This window comes from Spea bombifrons, chromosome 5 (assembly GCF_027358695.1).
Source record: "Spea bombifrons isolate aSpeBom1 chromosome 5, aSpeBom1.2.pri, whole genome shotgun sequence".
In the NCBI taxonomy this organism is placed as follows: Eukaryota; Metazoa; Chordata; class Amphibia; order Anura; family Pelobatidae; genus Spea; species Spea bombifrons.
Window position 1 is genome coordinate 14495697 of NC_071091.1, and position 25065 is coordinate 14520761.

At 38.1% G+C, this 25065-nt stretch overlaps 2 protein-coding genes across 7 annotated transcripts in view; one reads left to right on the forward strand and one right to left on the reverse strand.

Annotated features, from left to right (window-relative positions):
- Window positions 1-5403: 5403 nt before the first annotated feature.
- Window positions 5404-13706, forward strand: GTPBP10 (GTP binding protein 10). Its single transcript, XM_053466635.1, has 10 exons — window positions 5404-5604; window positions 6704-6897; window positions 7561-7652; window positions 8202-8346; window positions 9461-9534; window positions 10378-10430; window positions 11549-11656; window positions 12219-12296; window positions 12740-12863; window positions 13377-13706. The coding sequence occupies exons 1-10, from the start codon at window positions 5572-5574 to the stop codon at window positions 13622-13624; spliced, it is 1149 nt and encodes a 382-aa protein (XP_053322610.1). The 5' UTR covers window positions 5404-5571; the 3' UTR covers window positions 13625-13706.
- A 2606-nt stretch (window positions 13707-16312) lies between these two features.
- The window catches only part of ADAM22 (ADAM metallopeptidase domain 22), a 65952-nt gene continuing 57199 nt past the window's right edge, over window positions 16313-25065 (reverse strand). For 3 of the 6 annotated variants that reach the window (XM_053466226.1, XM_053466227.1, XM_053466223.1), the window contains 4 exons: window positions 24081-24181; window positions 23553-23619; window positions 17989-18112; window positions 16313-17027 (listed from right to left, as the gene is read on the reverse strand). In XM_053466226.1, the coding sequence (XP_053322201.1) occupies window positions 17007-17027; window positions 17989-18112; window positions 23553-23619; window positions 24081-24181 (313 nt within the window). In that variant the 3' untranslated portion in view covers window positions 16313-17006. Of the gene's footprint in view, window positions 17031-17988; window positions 18113-23552; window positions 23620-24080; window positions 24182-25065 lie in introns of all 6 variants that reach the window. The other 3 variants (XM_053466225.1, XM_053466224.1, XM_053466222.1) reach the window with 1 other exon arrangement.

Below are 25065 nucleotides of genomic sequence, written 5' to 3' on the forward strand. Positions count from 1 at the left end.
AAACCAAACTTAAATACAAAAAAGGATCATGATTCCTAAACTAACTGGATATTGGTCACTATAATAAAATTACTATTTGCAGGGGGGGGGGCAACCCAAGATCATGGAGCATGCTGGAAAGGCACACCATCCTCACCACTCCCAATCTAATGCCAATGAAAGAGGACCCCCGGAAAATAACCATGCGTTCTAAATATAGGGCTGATCGGAGAAAAACAAAAGCCTTCATTGGCATCAGTTAAGTGAATACCCAAGTTAGTCATTGTGACATTTTAATCAGGTAATTGTTTAGTGAATATAGTCCATGGTACATACAAAAATAGGATAAAAGCTGTAAACATGGAGAATCCCTTGGAGAAAGGGCATAGAAGCAAATCACAAAATGAATACACTACAGCAGCACATCATATGGTTGCACATATCCATAAAATAATGAACAGATTCTCATTACTCCCAGTTAATAATAACAGATTCACCATGAAATCAATCTTTGCCCAAGATCCCATGCACTGAATATAGAATGTCTTAATAATGAGCGACGCTGGCATCATTTATAAAGAAAGTCTCAAATATAAATTGTCCTTGAGTTGATCGTCAAAACGCTAACAGCATTGGTTGGTGGTACCTTTAAAATGAAAGAGAAAAGTTTGTGCATGTCACCGGATCAAGCTTCACATGGAAACTGTAGTAAGCGAGCTTCAAACTTACCTTCCCCAAACCTGTTCTAACACTTGCGTTATTTTAGTGCATTTTTCCACAGATTGGAGAGTTTTAATATTTACATCTATGAGCTTTAAGTATCTAGGATTTAGTTAATTATAATATTAATAACATTTTGTGACAATCAACGAAAACTGGGCATTCCTGTAAATGAATTTCAGTAAAAATGCTTATATTTATGTTCATTTATTAAACAAAGTTGTCAGAACTTAAGTTTTTTTTTAATTAACTTGAAAGGACAGTTTAATGTTCAGACCACCCCCCAATTAAGGAAGAATTCATATTAAAGTTAAAACTGCCACAGCCCTCCCCTCTGTTGTCTGAGGGTGTCAGGAAAGTGCTTCCATACACACGGAGGTCGGTGATCACTGAGCTAGAGCTGGCCGGAGGTAAATATATCGCATGCGTGGAGATGGGATCAGCCGAACGCATCTCCTGCATGCAGAAGGGGCAAATGCAAAAGGAACACCGCAGAAAATGAAAGGGACCGGCGGATATGGCCGGAGTGCTCCTTGGAATGACTTTAAACATCTGGATAAATGTAACTATAAATAAAAAAGATGTCTTACTTTCGATAATATTTTACTATACTGTATTCTCAGTAAAAAAAATCATTTGGGATCCACTCTCTAGAAATCATACAGCAACAAAATGTTTACTATAAAATCAAGTCACTGTCCAGGATCCCATACAAACCCAACTATATAGTTTTTTACAACTGATGTAAGATAAAAACATACAATATTACAATGTGTGTATGAGCAAAAATGATGAAGGAATACCTTGTACTGGTTAATGCAGACTGTACAAACGGTTTGGGTATGTTAACTGCCTCCTGCCCATCCCGTGTGATCTTGACAGGACACAATCCACGTATATGTCCCAGAAGTCCTGAGCTAAACCATCAAAGAGTGAATTATGCTTAGGATTGGTTGACTCCTTCAAGTAGATCATGAAGTCCCAAAGGCCTATGATGGTATCTGCCACTCTAAGCCTTTTCATATCTACCAGTTTGCGTGACGAAGCCTCCCAGCACTCATGGTCAATCTCACCCAGGCTTCCTGAGTTTGGATGCCCATGAACTTCTTTGTGGTATATAGCCCTGGAGCAGACCGATGTCACCACGAGAAGACACATAAGATGAACGCACCAACTCCTGGATGAAACTTCCATGCCCTGAACCGAGCGTCTGCAAGAGAGTCAGCAAAAGCTCTAAATACGTTAACATTTCCAAAAGAAACCAAAACATTCAAACTGGTCATCTCAGAACATCAATAATTCCAGGGTACTGTCAAGAATTTCGGCACACACATGAAAACGAAGTATAAATACATGCATGTGACACATTAAAGCAGCAGCAGCAATGCCTCGCCTAAACGTGTGTTACTCAGAAATGACACTATCTTACCAGTGGCTGCTGTTACCAGGTGTACACTGTATTATATATATATATATATATATATATATATATATATATATATATATATATACACATACACAGTTATGGTGATAAGCAGCTGGTATGAAGATTAGAGCAAAGCTTTGCGCTAGAAAGCGGAGGGATTACACTGGAAAAGTTCTCTGGGGGCATTAAAACTTGGTTTGTTGTTTATGGGACACTCCAGCCACCAAATGCACGTCCATGTGAATGATAGCTGTGTGTCCCCTTTAAACTTTTGTTCGGTCTCCTTTGGAAGAGCACGGAGGAATCCTCCCTACGCATTTGCCTCTGTTCTTGCTCATTTTCTCATACGCTTGCAGGACATGTGTACAGCCAAGCACATCTCCTGCTTTCCTGTGCACATGTGTCCAGCTCCAGAGTTCAAGGTGGTCAACGGAGACCCCCGCACGCGGGTGCAGAAATTGCTCCTATTAATTGTGGTGGGAACACACTTTCCTGCCGCTGGTCGGCGGCTTCAAGCAACCACACAAAAACTGGAACTAGAGGAGGGTGATACGCTGCTGCTCTGGAGCTGAAGCTTCTCTTTTGAGTTAGTTCTTTAATGTTGTTATTCTTACAAGCTGAAGACTGCATATTAAATTACCTAAAATACTTTAATATACAACCCACAAAGTACTTTAATATGCATTCTTGCTCTGTATGGCGCACAACATTGTTCTCAAATGCAGACAGCCTCACTGATCATTTAAGATATAACAATCCAATTCCTCACAACTGTCCTTCAAATCAACATGCAATTGAAAAGGAATTAGAATGACACATATTTGTTGTAGCGCAAGCATAGATTTAACAAAAATACTTGTTTGTGCAATTAAGTGTTCTCTTGGATCTCGGGTGAAATACATTGTTGGGTCACATAGTGTGGCCAGATTTAAAAAAGCATTAAACTAACTGATTAAATATTATCCGGATGTTTCCACGTGCCTGGTGGCTAAATGCGCTTTGAGATAATGCCTTGAGATAAAGTGTCTGTGTTATTCTAGGAAACACATTTTAAGGAAATCTGCTGGAAAGATGACAGAAGCAGAGTTAATTTTGTTGGCTTTGAAGTATTTATTATGTATGTCCGATAAAAGGGCTACGAGCTTGGAGTGCTGCTTTACAAGTGCTAAGTCTCCTTTCTGCTTTCATTTTATTCTTTGTAATCCGGAATTGATGCTATAGCCACTCGTCTTGACGTACGTTCCAATAATCGTGTTATTTTCTTAAAAACCAAACAAAAAAAATAAAACATTCTTCTGTCAATGACGTCTTTTATGCTACACTTTAGTGTAACCTTTAAACATTTTCCATGTCGCAACTCAGAAAATTCTATTTTAGTTAAGAAAACGGCATTGAATAATTTCAGAAACTAAAGCTTGCCTGGTATACCCCAGACACAACGCTGCTCTATATGACATTTTTAAAATAATAATAAAAAAAGAAATCTAATACACATATTCCAAATGTAACAAACTATAGAGAAACATACAATTTGAAAAAACAAAATTCACTCATCAAAAAAGTTAAATGCACTTACATAATGAGAATAAATGAAGCAATACCTGCAAAACAGAAATATTTCATTAGATTCAAATATCAATATAGTATTTAGTTGGGAAGCAGTGATAGATGGACAGACAGACAGGTAGATGGACAGACAGACAGGTAGATGGACAGACAGACAGGTAGATGGACAGACAGACAGACAGACAGACAGATAGATAGATAGATAGATAGATAGATAGATAGATAGATAGATAGATAGATAGATAGATAGATAACAGACCTGAGTAGGTTCCAGAGGACAGAAAGGTAAATAAGGAATTGGACAGCTTGGTGAATATTTATATTATAGCCCCTCCTACGTCATCTCAACAAGGGGCTCACAAATTGACTCTGAGTCAGTAGTATTCCTAATGCAGAACAATATGTTGTGCTGAGATCACTACTTTGAGCAAAATGATTGAATATAGACAGGAAGAGGAAATGTCATATCGCACGTAGTTCTGACAAAATGATTTATTTTAGTGCATAACTCCCAATTTTGTAGAAAAGGTGAACATTGTGCCTACATATCAAACCGTATAACCTTTTTATGGTAATGATGATAATGGCAATAATATAAAAAAAACTATGGAGAAAAGCCAATGATTAGGCACGTTTCTTACTTAATAATGCATTATGCATAAAGACAAAGAGCCAATTTACTTAACATATACTTACATTAAAGAGAAAACATTTAAGCATAAATGGTTCTAGTGTTTAGATAATATAATGTCTTCAGACAGCGGAGTATTAGCCATTTCTTTGTGTTCTAGCTCTGTTATCTCAGCCCAATGTATTAGACAAAAAATAGACGACTTATCACATTGTGTGCGGTAAAGAATGGCCACGTCTTAATCACCCAGAGAGACTTATGACCTTTGTTGGGTAAGGCAAGTTGAATTTGTTTATTAGAATTATCTAGAGGGCAATATTTGTCTTTTATGAATAACCAACAAAAGACAGAGCTTAAGTCAGCCGAGGAGGGACGACAGGCAAAACATGTATTGCACGAATGCAAGGTGCTAAAAAAGCAGGCCCAGATATGACATTACTTCACAACCCTATGACATAATGAGGACAGAGACTGACATCATCATGCACTAACAGCGCCCTTACAATAACAGCGAAGATATGGTCAAATACTATATGTGGCTCCAAATTACAGTAATTTTGATTTTTTAATCATATCTCAATATTGCAAAACTCAATGCTTGGTCAATGGCTGTACCAGATAAATAAATGCCAGTACAGAAAAATATCACAACTATCAGTGTTGTTAAATATTTGTTTCTAATCAGTTACCATAATACGCAAAAAACATTAAAAATATATACATATATTTATATATTTCAAAGCACTTCTCCCATACATGCCTGATAAAACGAATTACAGTTCACATGAGGTTATATATATATATATATATATATGTTTTTTGGTACAGGCGCAGTGTATGTACTAACATGGGGTGTTATCAGTCCTGCAAAGACAAAATAATTTCCTATGAATTTATATTAAATCGGTAACTGTTTTTATGACTCTCAAATTAAATATTTCAGCGCCAGTCTGAAAACTCAACCATCAAACTCCTCATAAAGCCAGAGGGCGGTATTCCACACACCAGCCACCTAAACGTATGTCGGAACCGACGTACTCGTTCATGGTGATGGGGACAGTTTACGGGGTGCACAGAGTCACGCCGGGCAATGCGCGCCGCCATTACTGTGAACTGTCATAGTGTGAGGATTTCCATCGCAGGAATCACTGAACTCAGAGGCCAGACTGACAGATAACCCGCTCCCGGGTCTCCACTCCTCACTCCGAGTGTTCATGGTCCAGCTGTCGTTCCGTAGCGCAGCCACATCATGGTCTGGTGCTCCAGAGTCCTGCTCAGGAAGGTCCGTACCGTTTCACTTTCCGGTCGCTGTCTTCTTATAAGAAGATGTTCCGAAAAAAGGCTTCCGAGGGGCAATTTGTTTTAGGTGGACAGTGTCTTTAGCTTTATAACTTGCATTGGGCCAACATAAAAGAATATGTAGAGTTGCGCATGCGCCCTGGACCTCAGGGCTCTCCTGTTCACATCCCATCATCTTTTCAGCCCAATTAAAGTTACCAAGTTCCGCTAAAGAATCCTCTGTCATTCCATTTTTCTTAATTGAATAGTGTAGCCATTACACACTTAGATAGAGAAAAGTAAATGCAATACCCAGTCCATAAAATCATGTTAAATTGGTGATATTTCTGTGATTGACGATAATGTTCATTATCAGAAATATGCTTACAAACAGTTATTCACAATAGAGAATCAAAATTGGCATATAATCTAATTTCATAGCAGAGTTTTTAGTCTGTGATGAAACGATCCCAAAGACCCCGCAGTGAGTAGGCATAGGACCCTGTGCAAGGCATAGGTAATTATGGATTTGTGCTATTTTTGGAACATAGTAAAATTTCCATTAATGCAAGAAAACAGTATTTTATCTGCAAAAAGTGTTAATATTGACAGGAAACCTCAATAAACAAAAACGATCCACTACTAATGAAATAATTATAACACTAGCTCGGTGTTTCATACTTTTGTCAGTAGTGCTGACGATGATTAATAGTCACTTTTGATGAGTGCAGGACGAGATCTCCTATGATTTTCAGATTTCATTAAATAAAGTTTTCTTTATACTTGTCTCATGTTTAGGCAAGAGTATTCTGATGATCGGTTTCTTTGCAGACTCCTCCAAACCAACGAGGAGCAAAAGACTTATTAGCTGTTCAGTGGCATCGCCGTAGCCGAAATACATTTTGGGTTCTGCTTAATATAGCAGAACAATATATATATATATATATATATATATATATATATATATATATATATTTCCAATGACGTGACCTTCAATTTTCTTTAGAGTAATATTTTTGAAGCCGTGATCTATTTTGTTAAAAGTAAAATTAAACTCTGTGAGATCGTATGTGTTGATGCTTATATCCTTTCTTCTGTTTTAGTATGGTAACTTCGTAGACAATCTGAGAGTCCTAGTCAAAGGTGGTGCTGGTGGAATGGGCCTTCCTCGATTAGGAGGGGAAGGAGGCAAAGGAGGTGATGTATGGATGGTGGCAAACAAAAGCATCTCCTTAAAGAAAATAAAGGACAAGTTTCCACATAAACGATTTATTGGCGGAGTTGGTGGCAACAGCAGGTGAGAGGCAGTCTCATAAAAGGTTTTTAAGGCTGAATATTTTTGCTCTTAGCTTGAAAGTGTCTGGATTCGGAGGGGTTGGGGTGGATTGTTGTTTGTTTGCCGAAAGCTCAAAATTGCATCTTGGATGTTATTGTCAATGAATGTAAGTCGCTACTCTTCCAAGTATAAACTGACGTATTAAAGGGACACTCCACTGAACGCTCACAAGATATTTCAGTTTATAAACACCTCTACTTGGTTTAGTAAAACGTAATGGAATTGTTGCCAAATTAACTCTTCTGATTTACAGAAGAGTAATTCTATCAAACAAGAATCTGAATACTGGGATTACTAATAAATCATAGAAACTTGTTAGCCGGATGGGATGCCTAGCGAATGCACCATCTTCTTCTGGCTCATCTAAGTTGCTTCAAGTTTGTCCTTCGCAGGGAATACTGTCCTTAAACTCATGGCTTCAGTTGCTGTCATTTCCCTGCGAGTTGCATACCTTATAGACACTTTTAGTGCTTTTATGTGGTCTAAGGTAGCCAAGTCAGACCTTAGTGAATGCATAATTTATGTAGACTGTTCAATATCTTCTCCAATGATCACTCACATGTAGAAATGCATCCTGACGATTGCATGTATACGCACACATGTATGCTATTTTTCTGCTTGCAGTGTTCGTTCTCTAAGAGGTGAACCAGGGGCAGTTTGCGAGGTGGATGTCCCAGTAGGTATAACTATCACAAGTGACAGTGGAAATAAAATTGGTGAGTTATTTGATTCTATTTCCCAATTTGGCCAGTAATGCACACAGTTAATGATTAAGGATATTCATATAGTATAAGGCTAAGGTCAGAAGGGAATAGCACTCAAGTGGATGCATATGGAATTATATGTGCTAAACTAATATTTTAGTACATGGGCTAAATGTATGTCAATAGAGAGATTTTTCCTTGTATCGTTCATATTTCTCCAAAGATTCTCATGTTGACCTTAGAATAATGATTCCATCTGTGTGCAAGTAGGACACATGATGGCCACATGGTGACTTCGTTGTGGCTGATGATTTTTTATCAGGAAGATATGGGATGAACCCATGAGTTTATGCAGCATCCTGAAAATGTGGATGCACCTGGCCGAGATTAATCAGCGGTTCCTACATTAAAAAGGAATCTAAAATGTAAAAATAATATTTCATGAATGCCGTGGTTGGCCATGTTGTTGTGGTCAGGGTCTCTGCTCGGCATTAGCTATAGGGACATATTTTTCAGGATTCAATGCTTTATCTGTAAGCTTATGAACATGTTTATTTTCAGGGGACTTGAATAAAGAGGGAGACCGGTTACTTGTTGCCAGGGGTGGCTATGGAGGCACATTCAGGACAGAATTTATACCATCGAAAGGCCAGAAACGAATTGTCCGCTTGGACCTGAAGCTCATTGCGGACTTTGGATTAGTTGGGTGAGTAGATGGGAGTTTGAGGCTGAAGATGAGCTGGGAGATCCTCTAGCTGACTATGATGAAGTTGTCTACAAAATAGATTATGGTGGGATACATATGCGTGAAATGTCTGGATTACTGGTGACTGTGATGTTTCCCTTTAAGCCGTATTACATATACATGCTGTATTCTGTGGTCTGTGCATGGAAACGCGGCACATGCCATTACATTGTACCGGGATTAAGTGTTTTAGCTCTTCTCTCAGGTTCATTACTGATTTGCTTTTGAGCCTGGCCAGGTTAAATAGTGAAGAAGTCTTTATTTGTCATGAAGCGCAAATTCTATAATGATACGTTGCTCCAATGAACAGCTTTAAAAGCCCAAATAAGGATAAACAATTTGTCCAATTTGCTGTTTTTTGCAGTAATCCTGCACATCATTTGATCTTTAATCCACTATTATTTTCATTGCATGTAGCTCTTTTTCATAACGTTCTCTTTGATGTTATTTATTGTAAACGTAGTCCCGCATCTATTGTCTAATTTAAGGACGGTTTAATTTCTTAGATCAATCAAAATGTCTTTATGGTTACAGGCTCCCATTCATCGCCGTTCACAACATTCTGATGTTCTGATAATGAATGCGGTGCATTAGCCGGCGGTTTCTTAAAGAGAAATCTGCTGACTATAATACATCCCGTGAAAGTGAAGCAGCCCACCTTGATCTCTCACAAACCTTGGCTTTGGGGGTTTATTCCAGTGTCCGGTCTTTAGTGAGCGCTTCAGTATTTGCAAAATATTGACACTACAGCCAGTAAGATCTACAAGCTTAGGTGAGATGTTGGGTTTATCTTCCCCCGCAACTCCTCCAAACACAAGTGTTGATGATATGTAGGTTACTTTAAGTACGTTATCTGTTTTCCCTTTTTCGTTTTAGTAAATTGACATAGAATGTGAGCATTAGTTCAGAGCGTGCTGCTTAGGTCACCGCACCCTTTTCTACTGGCGTCCATGCTGCCTTTTAAACATTGAGGTGTTCAGTCCGCTCATTTATAAAATACAATCTAAGTAAAATAATGATTTATTAGATGGGTGCATAAGGAACCCCCAGAATAATGTACACGACCTTGTTTCAGGTTTCCAAACGCTGGGAAATCATCTTTACTAGGAAGATTGTCGCATGCCAAGCCCCAGATTGCTGACTATGCGTGTAAGTAAATGGGCGAGAAACATCCCAGAAACCCCCTGTATATCTGTTTGCCAGTGTGAGCAGCCATCTTTACCACATAACCACATAATCGGCATGATTACCTTCCCAGTAAGTACTTCTGTTTGGTGAAAGCTGTTTGCTTCTTGCAGAAAGAGGATGGAGTCCGGTAAGGGTAATAGTTATACAGTTTTGGGCCACAGAACTGATGTAACGTAGTCTCTTTATACCAAATATCTCCAAAGCGCCCTGACGGAAGCAAAGCACAAGCTGTAGTTAGTGTTCATAATTACATATAATGAGGATGACATTTATGGAGGATCATCTTCACTGAATATACTATTTCACCTGCCTTAGTGGTAGTTGATCCTTTGTTTCTGTAATATGCGTACGTTTATGGGGTGTAGTATGTATGCATTTATGTAAGTCTTGCTACCTGCCTGCCAACTGCATACTTCATATAACACTTTAGGATGGTGCGTGAGCACCGCTTGGAAAATCATGAAGGCAGATAGTCGATAAAGCCCCAAAGCAACATGAAAAGTAAAAGAGAAGGCGGTGGATGTAAACTTACAACGTGAAAATATTCATTTAGAAATAAATATTGATGTTACTGGAATTTATTCAACTCACAGCTACAGTTTTTAAGCAAGAAGCATATAGGCTGCAGCCCAGCTCAGGATGAAGAGATGTCCACATAAGCTGAAGCCACCTTAATTCAATAAAAGAATGTTTGTTGTATTGTATACTCGCTGTGCCGGTGTCTCCTCTACATGTAGTTTTACTGATTTTATTTAGTTTTGGTCCACATGGACAAATAGTCAATATTTTTGTCTTTTTTTTCAGTCACAACAGTGAAACCAGAACTGGGGAAAATTATATATCCTGATTATAAGCAAGTAAGACATGACTCATATTTAAGTTGGGGTACTTAACACACTGGGTATAGGGGTAGTATGCAATAGACTTGTCCACATGGATCAAAAATGTCCAACAGGGTGCAGCCTCCGTACACACTCTCTCCACAGATTGGAGGAATAAAGCTGCGGCTGCTCCCCACGAGCCCAGAATAATCCAGACGGATCCGCAGAGAAAGAGAAGCTTTTCTACTCCTCTCTTTCTCTGAGAATCCGTCTGCATTATTCTGACATCCTTGGAGTACTTCTGCAAAGGGGCGGAGCCACAGCCCACCCCACAGGGACAGCCTCTCTCTCATTCCTCCAATTGGGGGTAAAGTTGTCCTCATGGTGTGCGCCTAAGCTCCGCCTTGCAGATGCGCTTCTGGAGGCCAGGGGACAAGAGGACCAAGAGAGAAGAAAGAATGCAGTAGGGGCCACAGGAGCTCTCTGCTCAGTTGTTGTCCCTCCTTGTTGGACATTCATGTGAATGAATGAAATTGGCAAATTTAGAAAAAAATTCTTTATTGCACAAGTCTAGTAAATAAACCCTGCCCCTGTGCAGTAGTAGAACTTTACATGGAGCAAATCTAAGGCAGTATGGGGTGGGGTGAGATGAGCGGTAGTTCCATTTGCCTATTTGTGGGTGCAAGGGTTTTGTTAGGAAAAAATGTTTAAAAAAAACAAAAAACATTTTGCAGTATGGGGAAATTATATATTGAAAGTATAGTTTCCTGGGGCAAGCCCATGCCAAATATCAATAATATAGTAGCCAAAAACATTTGACTAAACATGGCAAGAACAGAAATCCTGAATGCACACAACCCAGTCTTGTCCAATAGATATTTGCTAAATAGTCTGCATAAATGGAGTGCGGAAGGGATACCTTTAAGGTGTAAATGCTGCCTAAAGTCTTTTATACTCCAGTCACCCATCTGGCTATACGTGGAGCTGCGTATAGTACACATCCATAAGGCCTAAAATGCTTGGATGAGAACAGCCCAGCACCAACAATTATTACCCCCTAGCCGGCCTTCCCTCACCTAAAAACCCATCTGAAGCCAGACCTGCGTGGAGTTATGTTTTGACTTTGTTGCATTACTTTTTTTTGTTGTTTTTAGATCTCAGTAGCTGATCTCCCGGGATTAATTGAAGGCGCGCACATCAACAAAGGGATGGGGCATAAATTTCTGAAGCATATTGAACGGACAAAGCAGCTTCTGTTTGTGGTACGTGAGAAGTTTGCTCCTTTATTACAAAGTTCCCTGGATATATAACGCCATTGTTGAACATTTCATATCCGCATCTTTCTATAACATTTTGTTGATTGCAATGTAAAATTTGGGATTCAGCGCTGAGTACTTAGCTCCCCGCTCACAGGGAAACCACAATCGCCTTCGTATGACAGGAGAATTAGGAACATTTCAGTGCATTCCCACCTGTCTGCATTCAGCTGGACTTTTTACTTCGTTGTAGTTTTAGATCTATGATATTGTTTTGGAGAGCGACCACGAGTCCTACAAAGTCACATCACAAGGTGAAAGCACATTGAGTAACACATTATTGGTCCAAAAACTCCTGCAACTAAAAAAAAACTCCGATGCAACTAAAAAATGATCAGGCTCTCCGGTAGCGTGATGGCATTATCAAAGATGGCTATGTTTTGTCTACAAAACACACTTCGTCCTGTTTGATTAAACCACCAATGTTGCGCATTGCATTGGATGTTAAAGCATATATTATATTACTGGGGAAAGGAATGACATTCTGTTTTTTGTTTTTTTTTGGTAGGTTGATGTCGGTGGGTTTCAGCTTTCGTATAAAACACCACATAGAACTGCGTTTGAAACTGTGCAGTTGCTGACAATGGTAAGTTTGCACCCCAGTTCTCATCATAGTTCTATAATAGAGGATTCACTGGTATAAACCATTCTTTGTTTTACTTCAACTCAACTTACAGCAGATTCCTCCTCCATTTACACAATCTGCGTACATTGTGGTGTCACGGACGGGCTCTGAACAAGACAAAGCAGTACTGTATGCTGTCTGTCACATATCCATTATGCTTTTAACGTAATCAAACATTTTATGCAGTGTTTCTGTAATACCTATGGGACATGACTTAGTTTCCGCTTACACCACCTACTGTTAGACCAAGCAGGGGCTCGCTTGTAAGCAGTAGATGTGTTCTGCGACACCAAGGAACCGGAGGAAGCTTCATCTATGCAAAGTGGAACAAATGTTGAAGGGGACACCCGGCTATCATTCTCTAATGACATTTCATTTGTATTTTTTCTCCCTTTATTTTGTAGGAGCTTGAACTATATAAAAGTGAGCTTTTAGGCAAACCTGCAATACTTGCTGTTAATAAAATGGATCTACCAGATGCAGAAGACAAATACCAAGAGTTAATGGAACAGCTTAAAAATCCTAATGGTATGTTTTGATTGGAGTGCATCTGTGTAATATTTCATTTAGTTACATTTTATTCAAGCATGCCCCCCAGATTCATTTATGTGCTTTTATCCGCTGGATTTTTACCTTCGTGTGGCAGTTACATTACTTTTAAGTAGTTTTGTGTATCAAAATTATTACTCTAGATTATTACATCATAAGTGTCTTGATATCTGACTTGTAAAAGCAAAACTGTATGATATCTAAGTGTTTTAAGGCTATCCATACAGGGATTGCAACGGGATTCATCATTAGATTACCCTTCTTGTAACTAATTCACACGAAACCGCCGCTTGTCATTATGTAAATTCCAACACTTAAAGGGACAGTCATATTAATAGGAAGCAAAATATTTAGTTCCATTTTTGTTATGAAATTGTAGGTTTTACAATATATGAATAAGCAGATTCTTCACTACGTACTTCTTGATGCTGATCATGCTGTATAACAACCATGAATGCCGTAATTAACAATATTAAAAATATTATTTCCTAGAATATCTCCATTTGTTGCCAGATGGCCTGATTCCAGAGCACCAACCTGAATTCAAGTATGTCCTCCCGATTTCTGCGGAAACTGGTCAAGGTATCCAGGATCTTATCAGTTGCGTTCGGAAGTCAATTGATGAACAGGCTGATTTGGAAACCAAAGAACAAACTGAAAAGAAACTCCAGAGCCTTCAAACCATGCCGTCAGAGAATACGAAAAGGAGTGTGTGGAAGAGGCCGGCAGCTACTCCCTGATATACCGGCTACAGCGCCCGTTAATAAAAGTGTATATTTATGTACAGTGTAAAATGACATTAAAGATAAACTTGTACCCCCAGCAGGGGCGGAAAGGGCTTTTGGTTCTCCTTTTCTAAATATGGGGCAGTAATCAGACTGTAAGAGGCCATTTATTGGCACATAAAAATAACTTTTAAAAACAAATCTGGTTTTATTTCAAACCTTGAAACCGCTAATTATTAAGTCTTCTATCTTTAATGCTAGTGCATATAATGATAAAATATATATTTCAACACTAGGTTACAATGATGATCACGTGTCACATGTCTGCTCTAAATTTTAATGTGATAAAAGGTACAAACCGTTTTATCATAAAAGGTTTAATGGACTGTTTAGGAAGAATATGACTGCGTTTATATGATCGGAATTTTCCGTGATCTAGAATTCAGCCAAACCCTGTATTTCTACATGAAAGCTCCAACCAATGCTATATTAACTGCAGTTGTGGGGTCTTACACTGCGATATAAGGTAGTAATTAAAACCCTATCGAACATAGACGGTCAGTCAGTGGCGGGACTATTTCCAATGAAATAAACGGGCATTATGACCTGCCACTGATATAATCAGACAGTCAACGGCAGGAAAGCGCTTGCATGGAAATCAGTGGGGAGCCTTGAGACCCCGATGACTGATGTATGTGTAAAACAGACCACTGGACACAGCGTTCAGAGCCAGCGATGGAGGTAAGTAGCTCACCCGCAGAGATGCATTTAGCTGAATGTATTTCGTGCATAGCATTTAGCTGGGCGGAGGGGCAGATGCACTTGGGGGGGGGATTCTGCAAATCCCCCCCATGCATTTGGGAAATAGACCAAACACCTATCCTATGCATTAAAGAGTGCACATGATGGCGGAGAGTCCTGCTAATGATGTAAACTCTGACCCAGACCCTAAAACTTGAGTGACTTATATGACAAAGTAATCCTGCAAAGTCCGAATACAAACCCAAAGCTAAATAATATACAAAAAAAATGACCAGCCAAAAGCCATAGTGCCATTTCTACATGGGATGGTTTATTTATTCTTTAACTCTGATGTGATTTGAATGACATATATAATTTAACCCACAAATGAAACAGCACTGCTGTATATCTGTCTGTAAATACGGGAAGAAAGAGTCGGGTGTTATTTAAATGTAAAAAGATTTCTACGAGCACATATATGCTTTTTATTGGAAATAGCCATTTTTTTTTTTCGTTTACATTTTCTACAAATAACAAAATATAATACCATATTTTGGCTTCACAACGTGCTTTAAATTCTACATTTGACAATATGCATAAAAGTTCATAATTTTTCAGTAAAATCTAGTACTTTTTATTAGCTACAGAATAATTGCGAGTTATTTTTTTATTAAAGTAACGACTATTCTGCATACAGTAACACTTGCACGCTAAAAAGCTACAGCACAGTTGAGGCAAGGTAAGCGTCACAAAGTAAAAAGGTTACATTCCTGTTCGTCTGCCTTCTAGAGAATCAATGTCGAGCATTGTTAGTAACGCAGAAATATCCACCAACACATGAAATGTGCCCGGTGCTTCAAGTATCTGCCGTTTTCTGTATATCTGAAAGGCACAGAGTAAGTGGAGTAACTTTCAATTTACAAAACAATATCTGTCTACACCATGACCTCATGTTCCAAACCTTTTTTTTTTTTTTTTAATATTAACAGCTAACAGAAAATGTTAATAGCAATTAGTTTAATATTAGCATTTTACGTAACTATGACGGTTTCCTATACTGAAAAAATGGCAAAACGTTACCTTATTTCCCCATGTATAAGACGCTTCCATGTATAATTACACTTCTATCATGCCCAGGTTTGAGGATGAGTGTGATGTTAGCTTTGCTGGAATATGGGTATGCCTGGGCATGATAGGAGTGTTATTGCTGTTAGCAATCATGTATATTTAATATAGCAATCACACTCCTATCATGCACAAGCAGCCAACACATGCACATCACTTTCAGCCTCCCTGTGCCCTGCCCCCCCTACTTACTGCATGCTATCACACACACACATATTACCGGTAATTAATCTACTCATTCATTCACGCATACTCGTTCATACACTCCTCCCCCACCCTTACCTGGACTGCAGATCTTCCAGTGCTGCTCGCAGACTTCCGCGGGGACCGCTGTTTCCCTCTGCGTTGCTCGAACTCCGAGTGAACTTCTCTTGTCCCTCCCAGGGAAACAGGAACGGAGTGGAGTCATGTGATATACATTCACGTGACTCCACTGGGTTCCTGTGTCGCCTCGACGGACCAAGAGACGCTGCTGGGCAACACAGAGGTGAGCAGCAGCGCTCCTGTGGATGATTATTTTCTGTAAAAAAAAATCTACAGCCACTGTATAAGACGCACCCAGTTTTTAGATCCCAATTTTTTTTTAAATATACATGGGGAAATACGGTAAATTCTGCTGAGGATTTTAGGTATTTAGAAATATTGTACATTTAATTTTTTTTGAGTCTATTTTAAAAACATTTTTTACCAGTGCAACCAATTCATTTCCAGTGCCTGTTTTCCTGTTTACCGTTATGTATGTATAACTGGGGTTGCTATATTTTTTTTTATGTGTATATGAATAAACTATTTGAATTTTAATCCATTATTTTCTTTTGTCATGTTTTTACATGAGGCTTCTCGTAGTTCAGATGGTGCAGTAACAGATCTTTAGGCATTCAACAAAAGATACTATCTACTGTATTACGTTTTTTTCTTTTTTACAAGTCAAAAATGTACATATGTACAAAACTCATATGTCTAATGACCAAATCTAGGCAAGCTTTAGTGTTTAATGTCCTAAATCTGGCACTTTCAAATAAAAAAAATAATAACCAGGTGTGATCCCATGCTACCCTCCTTATATTTCACCTGCTGTAGGTGGAAAATACAGAATAAGCATGCATTTAAAAGAATTTCCCACAGTGGATGCGTGCTTTAAAACAAATAACTCACTCCTTCCCGCCGTACAATGGGTGCTTGATTGTGATACATTGTACATCAGGTGAACAGAATCAGTGAGTTCTTAACTAGTGTCTCAAAATATATTTGTCATGCATAAAAATATGTCTTCTGCTCAGTCCATTTACATCTCAACATGTAGGATATTTTTTTTAATAATTTCTCTTGGGAATACAATGGAAGTTAGAATTATGAGACCCTCCAGAAAGGTCAAGAACAATCCCTGTTGTAAACACCCAGGATTCCATGGCGGTCTTTCAGTTCAGGAATGATCACGAGTGAAGTTATGTAGTCGAGGCCTTGAAGGTAAACGTTTAACGTTCCAGGAGTTGACTCGCTTTACTGATGAGGCCAAGTTTTCTGGAGGGATTCAGATAGAGGTTTCCCACAACTGCTTTAAAGCATAAAAAGAACAAATTCACTTTAAAAGGTAATTGAAACGTACATTACTGCAGCTGGTGGAAGTTGTAGCCCTAAAACCATTTTAAGGTTTGATGAGGGCATGGGAGATCTCCTAAACCAAGGTAATTGGCAATTCACTTTTGGGCTGTCGGCAAATATAGATTTGAGTCCCATGGAAACAGAACTTGATGGCAAATAATAAATATTCGGTCCATCTAGTCTGACAGTTTTTCATGATGTAAAGACTCAAAGACCTTAATCAGTCCTTGGACTTGTCAGATTCAGGATAGCTTTATTGTCTGTCCCATGCATGTTTAAATTCCCTCACTTAATCATCTTCTACCACTTCTGATGGGAGGCTGTTTCACATATCTGCCACCCTCTGTAGAAAGGGTGGTAGATCATGACTTCCCCTTCCACCATTAGGTCTTAGGATGACATGGGAGTCGCTATATAGGTTGCAGGGAAATATATGTCATAATTCACCCTGCCAAAAATCTGCCAAACTGCAACTCCCATGAACCAGGGGGAAAGATTATATTACTAGGCTCAGAGTAATGAGAGAATGCGCTCAAACTCCTAATCTGAAACATCCAATTAAAAATAGAAGAAATAACCTTTTTGCCATATTATCACAATACTCAGCATTTCATTGTCTTTAATTAAATCATTATAGAAACTGTGAATGCATTTTAGTTCATATGTATAAATAATAATAATTTTGGATTATTCAGCCAATTTAAAATGCTGACAATAATACCTCTAGGGTCAAACACGCAAACTCGGCTTATATCATTTCAGATATACATATAACATTTTCCTATAATTAGCTTTTTTTGTCCAGAAACAGGAAAGCCACTAACTATTTCTGCTTGCACCACAAAGTGAGTCAATCAGATTACAGATGTTATTTTTCTCTATTATTATATAAATAACAGAGTACTCCGTACCCGTGCGCTCTGTCTGTTGGCTTTCTTCTCTTCGTCGGGCAGGGGTGGCATGGGGTACGGGTACCTCCTGCTCGAAGCTATGGACCCAGTTGATGATGAAGGGGACTTAGCAGGCGACAGAGTCCTGCGGGAATAAAAGGAAGAATAAAACACAAGAGTGATGATAAATAAGCATAAAACCTCTTCTGCGATGTAAAGATTTTGAGTCTGAATTACTGTCATCATTTTGCCAAGAAACCAGACTCCAATCCGAAAAAAATAAGTAAACTTTTTCTAGTTTGGTGGAAATAACAATTCATTCAAATATATAATGATGTCTATATGTGTCATAGGGGCAAAAAAACCAAGATTTTTTCTTTTAAATCCAAAATTTAAGCAGTAAGCAGTGTATGCATTGGCTGAGCATGTTGGGAGTCATAATAATGACTCATAATAATAACAAATAATCATGTGTGTTTGTCTTAGCTAATTCAACTTTCCTATATACTTACCTTAAAGGGCTGTAAGTGGGCTATGTTTAGGATTTTTATTTTATTTTAAGACTACATAAATGCGATCAGGGTTTTAATTCTAAGAGGTACCTATGAAATAGCATTATTGTCGCAATGTACAGTCCGGCAGAATAAAACGGTTCTATAAATCTATAAATAATAATGATGTCATTAATAATATGCGTAACACACGTAGATGTAAAGATCTCTCTACACAGATCACGAGAGTCATGCTTTTAGAGCGCGGCTTTAATGTTCAGCTTTATTGCACATAATTATCATCTGTCTAGTAACTTCGGAGTAAAATAAAGCCCCATCAAGTATCTTATGAATCATGAAAGAGACCCCTGCGCACTATAGCCCTCAAAAGTTTATTTTTTATTAATTTAGCTCTTTGGAGCCTTGGCTATCTCTGTGTGTGTTTCTTGTTAACCCCTTAATGACAAAGCCTGTACATGTACGGGCTCAAAATGCATTGTTTTCTATGGGTTTAGGGACCGCCCATTGTCCTTAAGGGGTTAAAAATATACACAGCTTTTCTAATGATTAAAATGCCGACGTCCCATGTTGACTATTTTTGTATCTTCGTAACCACTTGCCACGCATCAACCTCTAAAGAATAGAAAGTATGTTGTACGTTGGTGACGCACGGCGACTCATTTTGGGGATAATACCAGTATATGGTTAATATTCATTTTCATAACACTTAGAATAGAGACAATCTGTGGTTCTTCAACTACTGAAGCCAATAACTTTGGCTAGAGAGCTGTACGTTTCTTAACTACCACACACACCTACCAAATATCCCTCTTTAGTGAGGGTTTTTCTGTACATAATGTACATATTATAGGTTTCCTATAATTCCCTTTCCATAAGTTCATTATAGATAGATGGGTTAGATGGAAAATGTTTTGGGCCACTTTATTAGCCGGCCGCTTGGCTGGACCTACCGTTTCGGCTGAAAGTGGCCAGTCCTCGAGTCTATCAGAATTCCAGCAGAAATGTGGCTACATATGAAAGTGTAAATGTTCATTTTCTAAATCTCTTATTCGGTTACATAAACAGCTATAAATTCACAAAATCATCTCAGAAAAGTAATGCTTCACTAGCTGAGCCACAACCCCTATGTCATAGGGGCCTATAAATGTATAAATCCGTACAAAGGGGGGACCCCCTGATTAACAAAGCGGTGGAGATTCCAAAATTATACTGAATGTGACAATTTGCTATGCAGCATCTAATTAAGCGCATAATTAAGATGTTCTTGCTTCCCCTTATTCATCACGGAACCTGCTCTCTAACCAGCATCATTTCTCATGTAAGCAAAGGAGTGCAACGCAGCCAGATGGAGCAAGGCAGGTGGGATGACATGACCAGACCTCGCTGAATGATAAGACATGGCTATAACGTGATGAAGAAACCCTTGAAGGGTGAAAGAAAAGCATGCGTTCAGTGGCAATGGTGTCACTAACAACATATCCAGGCAGAACGCGTGTTCTTCGCAAAGTAGTTGATGCTACTAAAATACAAGGTACATCCAGACATTCTCCACTGTATACATATAACATACCGGCATGTATACTTCTAAGCCTTGTATTAAATTATATATATATGTGTACAGAAAAACACACATAAGTAGATGTGTGCGTTTATATATATATATTATATATATATATTATATATATATATACATAAAAATATATATATATCTATATACATGTAGCAAACGCCATCATAGTGGCTTGCGGTGACATCATAGCTCTGAAATGCTAAAATATTAGGTTACGGGATACCTAAAGTATGGTCCTTCAGTGTTTTTATTCACATCTTCTACCCATTTAGCTACATAACGTTCTCTTTTGTACCAGGGGTTAAAATACCTGCAGGAAGCAATAGGAGGAACAGAGACAGGAGAAGAATATACAGTCTGAGAACAGGAGTTTAGCACATGCGCTATTAATTCATGGACGTGGACATGGAAATTGATAAAGAAATTTAGTGTAAAAGGAGACTAGCAACAAAACAGTGCCACGATAATAACTCAGTCATTGCAATCATATCCTCTATATTCCCTGTCTAAAGAAGGAAATAATGATACAAAAAAATTAAAAAAAACGAAGAAAAATCATATTCAAAATAAATAGGGAGATAATGATACAATGAAAAAACAACCACTACTAAAAATATTATTAAAAATAAATAAGTGGCTTAGCATACAATACACAGAAATACCACTTTCTGTTGGTATGTCAAACAGCATAATACATAACTATTTTTTGACTCAGTTTTTTGTTCTCCTGGGTCTTTAGTGCTAAAATAATAAAAATTAAACCAGAGTGTCAATCACACTTAGTATCTCAGAGATTCCAAAGAATGAAGTTTCTGAGCCGAGAATGTTGAAAAAAACATGTTTCTATAGAAAACATGCTTGTAATACCAGGCTTCCACGGCGTTATTATTCTTCTACTGATTTAATTCCTGCACTTAGCCAGAAACTAAAGATTTAATCATCTCTAAAAACTAGTGAATCTATCTTTTAGAAATCATCAGTCATGGGTAGGAACAGCATCTAGCAACGATTCTGTATGCTTATAGTCGGCCAAAAGCAACAAACTGGTTTCAGCGCCTTTTAGTTGGCTGGCTGTGCTTTGTACAGGGAAGAGCTTTTATCTCCTATGATAAACCTTTCCATGTAAAGTAGAACGAATACCAGTTCATATTCCAGGTTGCAGATTTGACCAAAAGTTAAAACAGTTGCCATTGTTTTTGCTGCTCAATATCAGTTTCCCGGGTCACAGTCATAAAGGTAAGTGCATATTTCAGCCATGAATGATTTATACATTGTATGAACAATCGTGTGAAAAAGAAAGTACACCCTGTTTTAGTTAGAAGCTCAGATGAACAACAATACATGAAATATCACACTGTGTCAGGACTTATTCAAATAGCAGATGAAATAAGTATCTTGTGATAATACCTTTTTTATTGGACTAACAGCATTTAGAAAGCATTTAGACTTGAGAAATTCTTGTCATTCCAAAATTCTGTTAGTCCAATAAAAAAGGTATTATCATAAGATACTTATTCCATCTGTATTTTGATATTGACACCACTGGACTAATACGGCTACAACCTCTTCTCTCTCTCTATATATATATATATACATACATGGTAGTTAGCTATATATCTATATATATCAGTGATATGACTGAGGAGTTCGCGTTACATTGTCTGCCTCCGGGAGCGGACGGCTCTCCCCTGCACGGTGTGACGGGTGTAACTTCTTGGTGTCATTTCTTATAATATGCAGCAGTGTTTTTTACAATATAAATAGACCATTTACTTACTAGACACAATATATATATATATATATAACTATTCAGTTCTTCACCACCATTCATGAGAAAATGGTTGGAAAACCTACCAACGTTTTAATGATGGACACATCAGCTCGTTCATTATAAATGCTACTTTCATGTTGTTACACTCCATATTCTTGCTGCTGCTTTTTGGCATTTTAAAGCCAATGGAAGTATATTGCATAAAAAAACCTTAGTTTAAAAGAAGGTCAACATTTCTTCCTGTTTTCCTCCCCATCAGCTGTGTGTATTACTTTCATAGCTCTGATAGCATACGGTTGTGTGATAATGTATGTATTTCCTGCTGTCCCCATGCATGTCACGATGTGATGTCACACCCGAGTGATGTCACACCCCAGCGCACCTCATCTGTGTATAACCAGAAAGTCCAGAAACGATCTGAACCGCCCTTCGGGGGACTGAATGTGCAAAATCCAAACTGCAAAGATTGCTAATTTACTGTAAAATTAAACCGTTAATTTACCTTTAACCAGAATAACCCAAAAACATAATGGCCACGTTATCCTAGAAAACTGTCCTTAGGAGAAAATTATCCATTCATTATATTTGACGTTTGTCTGCATATCACTATAAGCATCTAGATTTTTACTCTAACCTTCTATATTATCCCTAAACTATGATGGCAAGTAAGAACCATTCGGCCACCCATCTAGTCCCCTGTTTTTTACCTGCTGTAAAGACCCAAACATTCATCATTATTATCTGTCTCCTCTCTGACAGCTAAGGCCACAATTTACATTCACAGGGGGTTTACTTATCATCGCTGATGTTGTTAGGGATTCCTCCTTATGCAGCAAGGGCTTGCGGGGTCTGCACATTGTGCGGGGGGCAGTGTGTGTGTTTGCAGTAGGGATCCCCTGTGCCAACAGAGATCCCTGGGGTCATAAAAACAGTGTGCACTACTATCTAATAGAGAGCTGTGTAACAAAAAAGTAAAAATATAAAACCTTTTCCTGTCAAATATATTTCCCTATTTCCAACCCCCATAAACAAACTCTCCTATCTTACAAAAAATATACGAAAAAAATCTTGGCTTGACTACCTTTTACAAACAGTTTTATGGGGTAATATTGTTTAGAGGGCAATTAATATAAAAAAACCTTTCTTTTATTGCCTACTAATGACACCAATGCTGACAATTACAAAAAACATCCAAACTATTGGATCCCTGACGATCTAGGTGTGTTTGGTGGCAGAAGAAGGCATGCTACCCATTGGTATAATGAGTGGTGTTATAACTAACCTACAAAAATACACCTACAAGAATGTTTAACTCTTCCATTAACTAACGTTATGGTGGGTAAAGGTTATGGAAAACCCTTCCACTTAAAATTAAGTGGGTAGTAGAAGTATTATTAAACACTCATCTACAGACACCAGACAAGCCAGAAGGCTTGCTTTTCCCTCAGAAATCGCATGGAGCTGCCACAACCGCAAGGGATTCTGGGTAGGCGCATGCAAATAAGGTCAACAATAATCACCTTTTGCCTCAATATCCACTTTATACATGGATCCCTTGAAAGAAATCGGCTGCTGTAGAAAACAGCCTTTAGACAAAACTCGGGAAGAGGTGCAGTAGCCAGATCACCACTCATGGACAGGTGATCATATATTCTGATATCATGTCTTAAGCTGTGTGTAAATAACTTAAACCAAACGTTTAATAAAGCACATATCACCTCGTGGTACTTACTCAGTAGAATTGGAACGAGGTCTGAACCTTTTTCCTCTTAATTTCTTTTTGCTACTGCTTATATTACCTGAAACATATTCAAACATAAAATAAAAGGAGAAGCATCAAAACAATAGTTTAAAATGTATATACAATAAATATTGAAGACATTAGAATATGTAAAATGTTTAGCTTTAAATTGTATGCCTTTGGTTATTTTCAACCTACACAAAATGTCATGAAGCTCTGACATTTCGGATCATCAGACAAACCAACCTCCCCTTTCCGATCTCTTCTGTGAAACCAGAAGGTACGACGGGAAGGCAAAGATGGAAAGTTAAAGGAGGAAAAAGCAAAACAAATCTTGCCCCTATAAATGAAGTGATGTTGGCTTTGTCTGTTATACCAAGGCAGACAGGCAGGCTTTATCAACTCTGATCTCCAGCCACTGATCACCTTCAACTCCCAAAATGCTCCACCAACCATATGAACAGCTGGAGGGTGCATCTTATTTACCCTTGGGTAAAATCTCGTTCTACCCTAAATTACCTTGCCAAGAATTGCTTCTGGGGCGGCCATTTTCACAGACATCGGAAACATTTTTAGTGTCTGGGATTCTTTCACTCCAAGAATGAGACAAACCGTTAGATCTGAAAGCAGAGAACGATGATTGCCTTTATCTGCCACGATCAGCTACATCGTACTTACGTGCTTGTGTTTCTAATGCATGACCAACAAAACAAAAAGCTTTATATTTACGCAACAAAGATTTCAAAAAAATATATGAAATAGAATTATAAAGACAATCAATTGACAAATTTAACGATGAGGACTGGAATATAATGCTCATTAAAAAGGGACATAAAGAAAAACAGTCAGTGGAATCGTCTTTGAACCGACGTACTTGCTTGTTTTGACTAATACAGTAGTATTTTTCTTCAATACTAAAATAATTGAGAGGTAACAATAGAAGCTTTGATTTTCTAAGTGTACTCTTTAGGATATGGGGAGCAAACAAGCGGCTTTGTTCATTAGCAATACAGCCAGTAAGCGCCTATCCCCGGTGGCACATCGGATTACAGAATACTACAGAAAAGGACATGACTCGACAGCACAATTAAGATCATTCTCGTTCTTTCAATTAAAGCTGAACTTCCTTCTAAAGAACCTCCAGAGAGTGACAATTAATATAATGAATGCCGTGCATATAGTGTTTTGTTATATATCAGGAAAAATGGACAGACTAGATGGGCCAAATGGTTCTTATCTGCCATTAAATTCTGTTTCTAAGTTTATATATATATATATATATATATATGTATATATATATATATATATATATATATATCAGAGTTTATTATTATATATGGCTTGAATATGGATATGCTATTCCTATCACCGCACAATATATGTATGTGATGGTGACATTCTGTAGGTGTTACAATGCGGCGGTGGATTATTGAGATACGTGACATGGCTCTGCATTGTAGACTCCCATATCATCCCATGCAATTTGTTAGGAAAGTTGCTGTAA